Source organism: Capra hircus, chromosome 29 (assembly GCF_001704415.2).
Source record: "Capra hircus breed San Clemente chromosome 29, ASM170441v1, whole genome shotgun sequence".
In the NCBI taxonomy this organism is placed as follows: domain Eukaryota; kingdom Metazoa; phylum Chordata; class Mammalia; order Artiodactyla; family Bovidae; genus Capra; species Capra hircus.
The window spans coordinates 46,074,412-46,085,832 of NC_030836.1; the positions used below are offsets into that span (position 1 = coordinate 46,074,412).

General features: G+C 61.0%; 2 protein-coding genes across 3 annotated transcripts; one reads left to right on the plus strand and one right to left on the minus strand.

Moving 5' to 3' along the window:
• LOC102180655 (interferon-induced transmembrane protein 3) lies at nucleotides 4,715–5,792 on the plus strand. Its single transcript, XM_005700083.3, has 2 exons — nucleotides 4,715–5,051; nucleotides 5,508–5,792. The coding sequence occupies exons 1-2, from the start codon at nucleotides 4,803–4,805 to the stop codon at nucleotides 5,697–5,699; spliced, it is 441 nt and encodes a 146-aa protein (XP_005700140.2). The 5' UTR covers nucleotides 4,715–4,802; the 3' UTR covers nucleotides 5,700–5,792.
• Nucleotides 8,361–10,250, minus strand: LOC106501751 (interferon-induced transmembrane protein 1-like). Of its 2 annotated transcripts, XM_018043447.1 has the most exons (3): nucleotides 9,571–10,250; nucleotides 9,346–9,510; nucleotides 8,361–8,698 (listed from the first exon to the last, which is right to left on the minus strand). In XM_018043447.1, the coding sequence occupies exons 1-3, from the start codon at nucleotides 9,589–9,591 to the stop codon at nucleotides 8,510–8,512; spliced, it is 375 nt and encodes a 124-aa protein (XP_017898936.1). In that variant the 5' UTR covers nucleotides 9,592–10,250; the 3' UTR covers nucleotides 8,361–8,509. The 2 variants fall into 2 exon arrangements, with proteins under 2 accessions (XP_017898936.1, XP_017898935.1); XM_018043446.1 differs by having other exon boundaries at nucleotides 9,346–10,250.

Sequence of the window (11,421 nt, forward strand, 5' to 3'; positions counted from 1 at the left end):
GTCCAACTCTCACATCCATACGTGACCACTGGAAAAACCATAGCCTTCACTAGACGGACCTTAGTTGGCAAAGTAATGTCTCTGCTTTTGAATATGCTATCTAGGTTGGTCATAACTTTCCTTCCAAGGAGTAAGCATCTTTTAATTTCATGGCTGCAGTCACCATCTGCAGTGATTTTGGAGCCCAAAAAAATAAAGTCTGACACTGTTTCCACTGTTTCCCCATCTATTTCCCATGAAGTGATGGGACCAGATGCCATGATCTTCGTTTTCTGAATGTTGAGCTTTAAGCCAACTTTTTCACTCTCCACTTTCCCTTTCATCAAGAGGCTTTTTAGTTCTTCTTCACTTTCTGCCATAAGGGTGGTGTCATCTGCATATCTGAGGTGACTGATATTTCTCCCTGCAATCTTGATTCCAGCTTGTGTTTCTTCCAGCCCAGCATTTCTCATGATGTACTCTGCATATAAGTCAAAATTCCCACATTTTTTATTTTTATTTTTTCCAGAAATGGATAGGCTGATCCTAAAATCCACATGGAATTGTCAGGCCAAAACCATCTTGGAAAAGCATAACAGAGTTAGGGGCTCATGCTTCCTGATTCAAAATTCACTACCAAGCTGCAGTCAGCGAGGGGTTGTGTTCCTGGCGTAAGATACACACATGGACTGTGGGACGGAAATTAGAGGCCATGACAAACTTACACGCAGATGGTCACAGGAGGCCAACAGGCTGCCAGGACTGTCACAGTTGGCGCAGATGTGGATGTCCACATGGAGAGGGAAGAAGCTGGACCCTGCCTCGCAGTTCATACAAAATTAACTCAAAATGGATACAGTGAGACAGGCCGTGACCAGGGGCCTTTTGCTACAGGGCTTATTCCTGGACCAACTTCTCCTAGACTGACAGAGAAACTGTGGGGGACTAAGAGAAACTGCATGCACGGGCATCTGGGGCAAGACATGGGCAGCAAGACACAGAAGGCCGGAGCACGCCTGCCTGCGCAAAAGCTGCGCCTGCCCGTGATCCCCGCACGCAGCGCCAGCAACGGGGGCAGGCCGTCAAAGCCCCTCTGTGGGCCAGCCTGCCCAGCAGGCCACACGCTCACCCACTGAAGGGACCAGCTCGCCCTGTGTCGGGATGAACATGGGCCCCTGTTGCTTGGTTTTGCTCCCTCCTTCTGAAGCAGGGGCCCCAGTAAAGCCATTCCTCAATTCCTCATCTGGCCTTGTATCAATTTCTACAATTAAAGAGTCCAGGAGCCTGAGTCGGCGACAGTGGGACCTGGTATAAAAGCTGAACTGCAAAACGGTTAGAAGGAAACGCAGTGTGACTTTGGATCAGGCAATGGTTTCTTAGCTACATTACAAGATCTAAAGAAAACAGAGATAAATTGTCGTTTGCCAAATGAAAAATGTCTGTGCCTCAAAGGACACTCAAGAAAGTGAAAAGACAATCTAAAAAATGGGAGAGAATTTGGAATTCATGTATCTGACAAGGGACTAGTATTCAGCATATAAAGGAAGAACTGCCATTCAACAACAGCAAGACCCACAGACCAAGCAGTCAGCGGAAAAAGGCCGGAGCAGACAGCTTCCGAAGACACATGAGCAGCTGGTGAGCAGAAGCCATGCTCGGCACAGGTGGTGGGCAAGGATATGCCCATAAACCACCACCAAGGGGGCAGCTGCCGTGGTTTTATACGACCCAGCAGTTCCACTCCAAGATGCAGGCCGAAGAGAGCTGAAATGTGTGGTTATGGAAAACCTTGACCACAAATGTTTCTAAGCATTATTCATAATAGCCAAAAGCTGGAAATGGTCAAATGTCCATAGGTTGATGAAGAAAGGAAAAAAATGTACGGTGTCCTCTTACAGTACAACATTAACCAGCCATAAAGACAGGGGGTTCCGGCACAGCCTGCAGCATGGACGAACATCACGTAGTGAGATACTACAGAACAAAGGCTCATGATTTACACGGAAAACCCCAGGAGGGAAACCCAGGCCGAGAGAGCAGACTGGTGTTTGAAGGGAGGATGCGCTGAAGGGATTAGGGAGGGCCCCCTACTGGGAATGGGGTTCCCTTAACCCTAAGGCGGGCGGGGAGGCTGGCTGTTGGAGCTGGACAACATCGCACCGAAAAGTGCCAGAGAAGCTCACTTGTACGCTTTCTGTGGGTGAAACAAAACCGGTTCTGCTCTGCAACTTTCAGGGGATTAAAAATTAAGCCGTCTAACCAATCAATAAATAAGGCTTCCCTGGTGGCTTAGAGGGTAGAGCGTCTGCCTGCAGCACAGGAGACCTGGGTTCGATCCCTGCATCGGGAAGATCCTCTGGAGAAGGAAATGGCAACCCACTCCAGTACTCTTGCCTGGAAAATTCCATGGACAGAGGAGCCTGGTAGGATATAGTCCATGGGGTCTCAAAGAGTCGGACACGACTGAGTGACTTCACTTTTCAACCAATAAATAAAAGCACAGGAGCAAAGGCGTGACTGTCACCTGGCAGCGACCTCCTACGTGTCACCATCAGCACTGCACAGCGGGTCATCCTGTCTATAGACCGGCCCCTGGGGAGAAACTGCCGGAGGCTGAGCTGCGGCCCCTCTCCAGCCAGGAGCAGGGGGCCTGCTGGGGGCCCGAGGCCGCAGGGGAGCCTCACCCCATGCGGTTGAGGACGCGAGCCTGCACAGACACGACCACCCGGCTTGTGGGTGTCCATCCTGCCCACGCCGACCCCGCCCTCTGATGGCCTGGCCTGCACAGCAGCTCAGCCGAAGGACAGCCTGCTGGGTCAGTGCCGCCAGCAGGAGCGCAGAGCACACAAGATACCTCCACAGGGAGGGCTTAACTGTGGGGCCAGGGCGCAGAGCAGAGCTGTCCCAGAGAGATAGGAGGTGAGGAGGCCCAGGGTCCCAGCGCCAGGCCTCAGGGTGGTGTGGGGGCGCTGGGTCAGAGCACCAGGCCTCAGGGCAGTGTGGGGGCCACTGGGGCACCCGAGGCTGGCCTGGGAGCCTTGCCGCAAAGGGACACAACTGGTGGGATGGCCTTGCTCCTAACAGGACGGCCCAGGCCTGGCCATCACTGCCCACAGCCTCACACACAGGTGAGGGCAGAGACAGAACACGTGGCCCTGCGGTCTGAAGAGAGCAGAGGCCTGGCCACAGAGCCGACCCACCCTGTCCCTGAGGAGGGGGCACAGCCTCAAGCCCAGAGCCGTCCTGCCAGCACGCCTGCTCCCCCTGGAGCCACCCCAGGTCCCATGAGAAATGAGGGGGGACGGGGGAGGCAGGAAGGCCAGGCTGCATGGCCACACGGGCCCGGGGCTCCCAGCGGCTGCCAGACGCCTGGCAGGCGTCCTGCCTCCAAACAGCTGGCCCTGGTCCCGCTCCCCCAGCCCTTGGGGGACCGTGGGAGGCTCCTCGGGGCAGGCTACACGGGCTGCTGGGTGCTGACCTGCAACCGGGAAGGACCCAAACCCCGCCTGGAGTGGGGACTCAGGACTGGGGGGCCAGTGCCCCTCAGAGGGGAGGCCTGTGCAGCTGGGGGGCTGGCGGTGGGGGCGGGGCTCCTCTGGGCCCCGGGGGTGAGGCTGAGTGGGGCCTGGCAGGAGCCCCTGAGTGGGGACAGTGGGCGCTGCAGCAGGCTTGGGCCTGAGACCCCCAGGCTGAGGAAGGGTCCCAGCCCCAACCAACCCCTAAATCGGGAGCAGGTGTTGCTGAGACAGGGCCTAACTCTGGCGAGACCCCAAATTTGGCACATTGATTATTTTACACTGTGTGGATGAAAAGTGTCATCTGCCCCATCAGGAAGCAAAGGGCGCTGCAGCCCCTTAGGGTGGAAAAGCAGGCTGCTGCCCAGACAGCTGGGAGGCGCGTCAGGGGAGTGATTTCACAGGGTCCAGAGTCTTGCATGTTCCCATATGAAGAAAAGGGCTAACTTCTCTAAATAAGACATTGAGTTTTCTTTAATTAACAGAATCTTTTGATGTTCCAGCTACCTGGTTTTACTGCTCAAACTCCTATAAATTCTGCCCCTCACTTCATCTCTTTGGAGCAACCTGTCAGAGCAAACGAACGTTCTGGGTCTTGGACTTAGGTGCTCAGGTTTATGGCAAATGAAAGACAGTTCCCATCTATTTGGTTGTACTCTTTTTTTTTTTCAGTCAGCAAGAGAAACCGCCCTGAAAGGGTGTCTCCTCTTGTACCAGGATGGGGGTGGGTGGGGGGGGTGGTGGGCGGAGGGGACTACATTCCTAGAAACTCTCATGGTGGGAGGAGGCAAGGACTGACCTCTGCAGGAAATCACCTTTATTTCTTTGCATTGCGGGGTCGTCTCCCAAAAGGGGCCTCTCCTCCCCACCCCAGCACCTTTTGTCTCTAGCTCACAGGGGCATTTAAGGGGGTGGATTCAGCATTTCCGGGAGAAATTTCTCAAAATTTTCTCATTTGCAGAAAACTGTTTACTCAGCATTCCTGGGTCTCTCCCATATACAGGAGGTTACATGTTCTTAAACTGTTATTTGTATTTCTTTCTATTAAAGTATCTTTTATTACAAAAGGAGGGGGAGGGGAGAAGGAAGTCGGCCCCTTCCAGCCTCTGGGACAGGACATCACTCCAGGCCCTAGCCTTCCTCTCACCCACCCAGTGTAACCTGACACTCAATGGTTCATCCCACCTCCTAGGACCAGCCCATTCCCAATACTCCAAAAGCCAGGAAACGGAAATTCAGAGAAATCGAAACTCCTGAGTAAAGAAAGGAGCCCCGAGTGCGTGCTGGCACAGATACTCCGTCCCCAGCATGAACCGCACGTCCCAGCCCTTATTCACTGGGGCCCACGGTGCGGTGCCCCCGGGCTATGAGGTGCTCAAGGAGGAGCACGAGGTGGCCGTGCTGGGGGCGCCCCAGAGCCCGGCACCCGTGACGACCACGGTGATCAACATCCGCAGCGACACCGCCGTGCCCGACCACATCGTGTGGTCCCTGTTCAACACCATCTTCATGAACTGCTGCTGCCTGGGCTTCGTGGCGTTCGCCTACTCTGTGAAGGTGGGTGGGCACCTGGGGCGTCTCCAGAAAGTGCTGGGAGCCTGGAGAGGCCCAGCCCGGTGACACAGGGGGTTGGGGAGCCGCTGTGTGTTCTGTTGTGTGCATGGGGTGTGTGTGTGTGTGTGTGTGTGTGTGTGTGTGTGTGTGTACATGCAGGTCATGATGAGGCTGCAGGGGGTGTGTGGGGATGACCAGGGTCAGCCTTTTGTCTCCTGGCGGGTGAGTGGCCAGTGAGGGGGCTGAGAGGAAGGATGGGAGAGCCCTGGGCCTTCTGGAGAGGCTGACTGTCTGTGGGAAAGGTCATGGAGACCCCAGGAGGGGAGGAGCGCTCACTGGCCACTGTCCTGCTCAACTCCAGGGGGCGGGCGGGCGTGGGTCCTCGCTGGGAGGAACGGGCAGTGGGGGGCCAGCAGGGGGGCCTGAGGCACAGGCCCCTCACCACCTCTCCTCCCCCAGTCTAGGGACCGGAAGATGGTCGGCGACATCACTGGGGCCCAGAGCTACGCCTCCACCGCCAAGTGCCTGAACATCTGCGCCCTGGTCCTGGGCATCCTTCTGAGTATCGTCCTCATCATCCTTGTGTCCACCGGCTCCCTGATGATCGTCCAAGCAATCTTGGAGCTCATACAGAACTACGGAGGCCACTAGTCCCTGCCCACAGCCCGAGGCAGTCACCCCTTTTTCCTACAGCCTATACAGGCATCTGTCCACCAAGAAATAAAAGGAGGCATTTGTATGTGAGGGCGCTGTGTTTTGACCTGGGGAGGGGGCCCTTGAGAGTCCCAGCCTGGCCGTGAGCCCGAGCCCACCTCCTCCCGCCCCGCACTGTCCCACATGCTCTGAGGCTCTAGGCGGGGCCCGGCCAGTCCTCTGGCCCGGCGTGCCTGGGGCCTTGGGCTGGGGCTGCAGTTACTGGTCAGGGGGTTGGGGTGTGGGTTCCTCAAGGGTTGGGCGCAGAACACCCTCGGCTCTGTTGACAAAACAGAAGAAACCGCTCAGAAGCCTGCAAATAAGAAGATAGTCTGGCGCCTTAGGATTTGCAGTTGGAGAAATGCAGATTCGGGTGGCAAGTCAACTGTGCTCCAGGCACGTCCAGAGGGCGGGGGTCACAACACAGCGAGGACGGTCCAGAGCACGGAGGTTCCAGAAAGGGGGCGGCGCCAGCAGGCCAGGGCCGCGGCCTGCAGCTGACTGGTGGCTAGCAGCTTCCCAGGGAGCGAAGAGCAGCAGTTCCGGGGGTCCGAGGGCGGCCCGGCCAGGACGCCAGCCAGTTCCGGCTCTGCTGGCGCCCAGCTCCCTCTCGCACGCTGCGGCACGTCCCTCTCGTCACTGTCCTTCGCACGGCCCCACAGGCCCCCTCTGCCGGGAAGGCCACAGGAGCACCGCGTCCCCCGCTGCAGAGAGAGCCCCGTGCTGCTCAGCTAGAGGAGAGGCCCCTGCCCTGCCCTGCCCTCGACACCAGCCCCATCCTTCTTCTGCCATGGCCTCCAGACACGGGGGCACTCGAGGGGCAGGGCAGACGCCCACCCCCATCTGGGCCGGGGCGTGTAGAGGGGCAGCGGAGCCACCCCCTTGTCCCCTGACTCCTCATGTGGGTCCCCTCCCCAGTCTGTGCCTACCCCAGCCCCCTGACTGGGGGAGGCTGCGATCCCAGGGTGGGCCAGGAGGGAGCCCCTCTCCCTGTGGGTCTGACTCCCGTGAGCACGAGGGGCAGCACCAAGGAAGTCCTGGCGGAGGCTGGCAGGCACGCCCCTCAGGGTCGGGAAGGACTTCCTCCAAGGCGGGGGAGAGCCAGCAGCCGGCAAAGCCCTGGAGCTGGCAGGGGCGCTGCCCAGCGGCGCAGACCCCGCTGGGTGGGCTGGGGAGGCAGAATCTTCCCTTGCCAGCAGCAACAGGAAGGGGCCAGGGGCACGCCTGCCCACCCCCAGCCTGGGACTCATCTGCCCTGCTCTGCCCTCCCCAGGCTGGGACCAAACCTGGCATCTTAAGGAGCCCTGTCTTCTCAGTTCCTCCGAGGCCCAGTCCAGGCAAAGCAGGGCAGGGCCTTCTCCCCACGGGCTCCTTGGAAAAGGGACCCCCTGTCACCCTGGCCCAGGGCTCCAACCTCCCCGCTCTGTCCTCCTGCGCCCCCAACTCTTTCAGCCCCGCCCAGGTCACCCGCAGCTGACAGAGGACACGGGACTGTCCCCTGGAACCAGGCCAGGATGTGGCTCCGAGGACCACAGCTGCTCACAGCCCGGCCGTCAGCTCCCAGAGCCGTCGCGGGAAGGTCCCTCAGTTTCCCCTGCTTGATGCCTCGGGCCTCCCGTGAATTTTCAGAAGGTCCGGAACACGGGCCTTTGCGGCTTGCACCAGGGGGCTTCCCACCTAGCAGGACCCTCACCGCAAATCGGTGAAGCTCAGGCGGGCTACACTCAGTGCCACCAGCCCTCAGGACTGCTGCCCACCTGAGAGGACGTGGGGACCCCCTAGGGCCTGCCAGGGTTGTGGGTTCACAGGTCAGGGGTCAGGGTCACACAGCTGTCCCCCTCCTCCCTGCCTGGGAGACCGTCCTTCCTGGACTCAAAGAGGCAGTCTGCCAGCCTCTCCTGCAGGACTCAGTGTCCCTGAGGCTGAGCCCCTGTGCTCGCCTGTGGGACCCAAGAGAGAGTGGGCGACCTCATCCGAGTCACCGTCCTCCAGGGAGGATCCAGACCAGCCTGGCTCCCAGGGAGGGCCCAGTGGGGACTGGGCGTCCATCCCCTCTGAGTGCCAGGAGGAGGGGAACCCACTATGAAGAGCTGCTGGCTTCCGTGAGAGCCGGGCAGGACTAGCCCTGGGACCCGAGTGAGCCCGGGAGAGCCTGGGTCCCCAAAGGGCGTGTGGACGGCTCCCTCCCCGGCAGCAGCCTGTGGCTGCTGGACTCCTCCAGCCTCTCTGGGTGACACCCAGGACGCCCTGTGCAGGGCACAGCGGCTCCGCAGCCGGGGTGTGGCCCCCCACCCGCTCCCCCTGGGGCGTCAGAGACAGAGACACCTGTCCGGGTGTCTCTCCCCACACTGGGCTAGGGCGGCCCCCGTCTCCCCGTCTGCATCCCAGGCTCACAACAATGCCCCAGGGTCCCCAGTGTCTGCGAGACCCTTCCACCCAGCAGGGCCTGCTGGTTTTGAGGGGAGGAAGGGGTCTTTCCTCTGGGGGTTCCTGTTGACCAGGGTGGGGTCACCAGCTCTGCTCTGGCCTTCTCAGTCAGCCCGCAGCTGACCGCTCTGGGCTCTCCAGAGGCCGCCAGGGTCACAGCAGTGTCCCCTCCGCAGGAGACATCACAGCAGCTTCACAGACAAGGGCACTTTATTGATTCAGCGGTTGACAATCTGTGTCTATAAACTGCTGCCTACGGGTTGGGAGCGGGGCGGGCCCATGCCTCGGGTGCAAAGCCACCAAGGACGGTGGAGGCCCTGGGCCGCCTCCACGGACAGCGGCTAGTAGCCTCTATTTCTCATTATCTCCAAAGCCATACTGTAGACTGCCACGAAGACGAACACAAGAACAACGATCGATCCAATGGTCAGAAAGACGCCCAGGACCAGGGCCCAGATGTTCAGGCACTTGGCGGTGGAGGCGTAGCTCTGGGCCCCAGTGATGTCGCCGACCATCTTCCGGTCCCTAGACTGGAGGAGGAGAGGTGGTGAGGGTCCAGGGACCGCCAGGCCTGTGGCTCAGGTCCCCCCTGCTGGTCCCAGTCACCCGATGGGCCCTCACACTCCCGTTCCCTGGAGTCTGAACAGGACAGTGGCAGTGAGACCCTCTCCTCTTGGGGCCTCTGTCTGTGTCCTCACAGAGAGTCAGCCTCTCCAGGAGCCCCAGGGCTCAGCCTCCCTTTCTCAGGCCCCTTCACCGGCCAGTCACCCACCAGGGGTCAGGGTCCTTGCAGCACCTTCCTTGTTTCCGGACCAGACTCGAGTTTCTGAAGCTGAGTGTGAAGGCTGCGCCTTCCCTGATGAGGCTGGGAACGAGGCCGTCTTGGCATGTGAGAGACACAGACCCCCAGCTCCACAGCATGTGAACCCAGGCAGCCTCACCATGAGTCTCACTGGGAACGATCCCCCAAGCCACACACACACACACACACACACACACACACACACAGCACACACACCCAAAGAGCATGCACACAGACCCGCACACACGGGGGCTCCCCAGTGCACGCGCCATCCGGGCTGGGGTGTCTCCAGGGGCTCCCCAGTGCACGCGCCATCGGGCTGGGCCCTCTCCAGGCTCCCAGCACTTTCTGGAGACGCCCCAGGTGCCCACCCACCTTCACAGAGTAGGCGAACGCCACGAAGCCCAGGCAGCACCAGTTCATGAAGATGGTGTTGAACAGGGACCACACGATGTGGTCGGGCACGGCGGTGTCGCTGCGGATGTTGATCACCGTGGTCGCCACGGGCGCCTGGCTCTGGGGCGCCCCCAGCATGGCCACCTGGCTCTGGGGCGCCCCCAGCACGGGCCCCTGGCTCTGGGGCGCCCCCAGCACGGCCACCTCGTGCTCCTCCTTGATCATCTCTGGCGCAGAGGGAACCAAGCGCTGAAGCAAAGGAGCAGGATCGAGATGTGTGTTCCCGGAGGCAGAGCAGGTGCAGATGAGGTCCGGATATAGGCAGGAGCAACGGGGCCTGGGGGGCGGGCCTGCCCAGTAGTTTCGTTTCCTGACTGTTTTGTTTGGGCTGGTCCTCGGAGGTGGGAGGGACCGCTGCGCATCATGTTACACCAAGGTTGGAGGAAGTAAGCCGGTGGAGGGGGCTTCAGGCCCGGCAGGGCCATCTCGCTTCCCGTATAGCGCTGCGTTCGGACTCTGGGTCTCTTCCCCAGCCTGGGGGGTCTCAGGCCCAAGCCTGCTGCAGCACCCACTGTCCCCACTCAGGGGCTCCTGCCAGGCCCCACTCAGCCTCACCCCCGGGCCCAGAGGAACCCCGCCCCCACCGCCAGCCCCCCAGCTGCACAGGCCTCCCCTCTGAGGGGCACTGGCCCCCCAGTCCTGAGTCCCCACTCCAGGCGGGGTTTGGGTCCTTCCCGGTTGCAGGTCAGCACCCAGTAGCCCGTGTGGCCTGCCCCGAGGAGCCTCCCACAGCCCCCCAAGGGCTGGGGGAGCGGGACCAGGGCCAGCTGTGTGGAGGCAGGACGCCTGCCAGGCGTCTGGCAGCCGCTGGGAGCCCCGGGCCCGTGTGGCCATGCAGCCTGGCCTTCCTGCCTCCCCCGTCCCCCCTCATTTCTCATGGGACCTGGGGTGGCTCCAGGGGGAGCAGGCGTGCTGGCAGGACGGCTCTGGGCTTGAGGCTGTGCCCCCTCCTCAGGGACAGGGTGGGTCGGCTCTGTGGCCAGGCCTCTGCTCTCTTCAGACCGCAGGGCCACGTGTTCTGTCTCTGCCCTCACCTGTGTGTGAGGCTGTGGGCGGTGATGGCCAGGCCTGGGCCGTCCTGTTAGGAGCAAGGCTATCCCACCGGTTGTGTCCCTTTGCGGCAAGGCTCCCAGGCCAGCCTCGGGTGCCCCCGGCCAGGCCGACAGTCTGCCCGGGCAGCTGCCCCTGGGCCCCCAGGGCTTAGTCCGCTGCGTCCAGAGCCTCCTCCAGGTCCATCTGGGTCTTGGGCAGATTGGAGAGCAGAATGGAAGTGCTGTGGGGGTGGCGCCTGCACCCCTGGGGCCCTGAGGTGGTCCATGTCCGCTCCTCTCCCAGGAAGGGGTGTTGGTTTAGGTTTCCTCCCTGCTGGGGTGGGCCCTGGGAGCTGTTCCAGCATCCCCCCGCAGCCACCCTGTGTGCGAGGCTCTTCCCCAGAAGCCGCAGAGCACGTGAGAGGACTGCGAGCACCGCCTGCTTCCTCTTCTCCCCGGCCTGGGCGCCCGCGGGGGCCGGCCCCGCTCCGAGGGTGGCTAGGGCCTGCGCGCCCCTCGGGAAAGGGCACCTGGTGATGTTCAGCTTTAGACCTGGGCCCTGAGCCCACTCCCTGAGATGTTGGGAAACCGGATCCTGGACTCTGTTACCCAGGACCCAGCTATTCCGCACCCTCCCCCCACCCCAGGGCAATCTGGGGGATGTGCCCGAAATCTCGCCCGCCCAGGGCCCTGCTCTCAGTCAGCTACAGGATCTGGTCTGAAGCCCAGTTCACAACAGGGGCCATGGGGTCACCGGGTGGCGAGATTTTCCCCCAGTCCTCGCAGCTGCCCTGCCTCCTGGGCTTATGGGCTCCGGCTGCCTGTCCTCCACTGTGCCCCGAGGGACGCGCCTGCGAATGTCTCCGGAGGCCTCTGCTGTGGGGGAGGTCACAGCCCTGCCCCCCAGCTCTGGTCTGCTCATTTATCCGCATCCGCAGCACAGTCCTGGGCAGGGCAGGGGCTG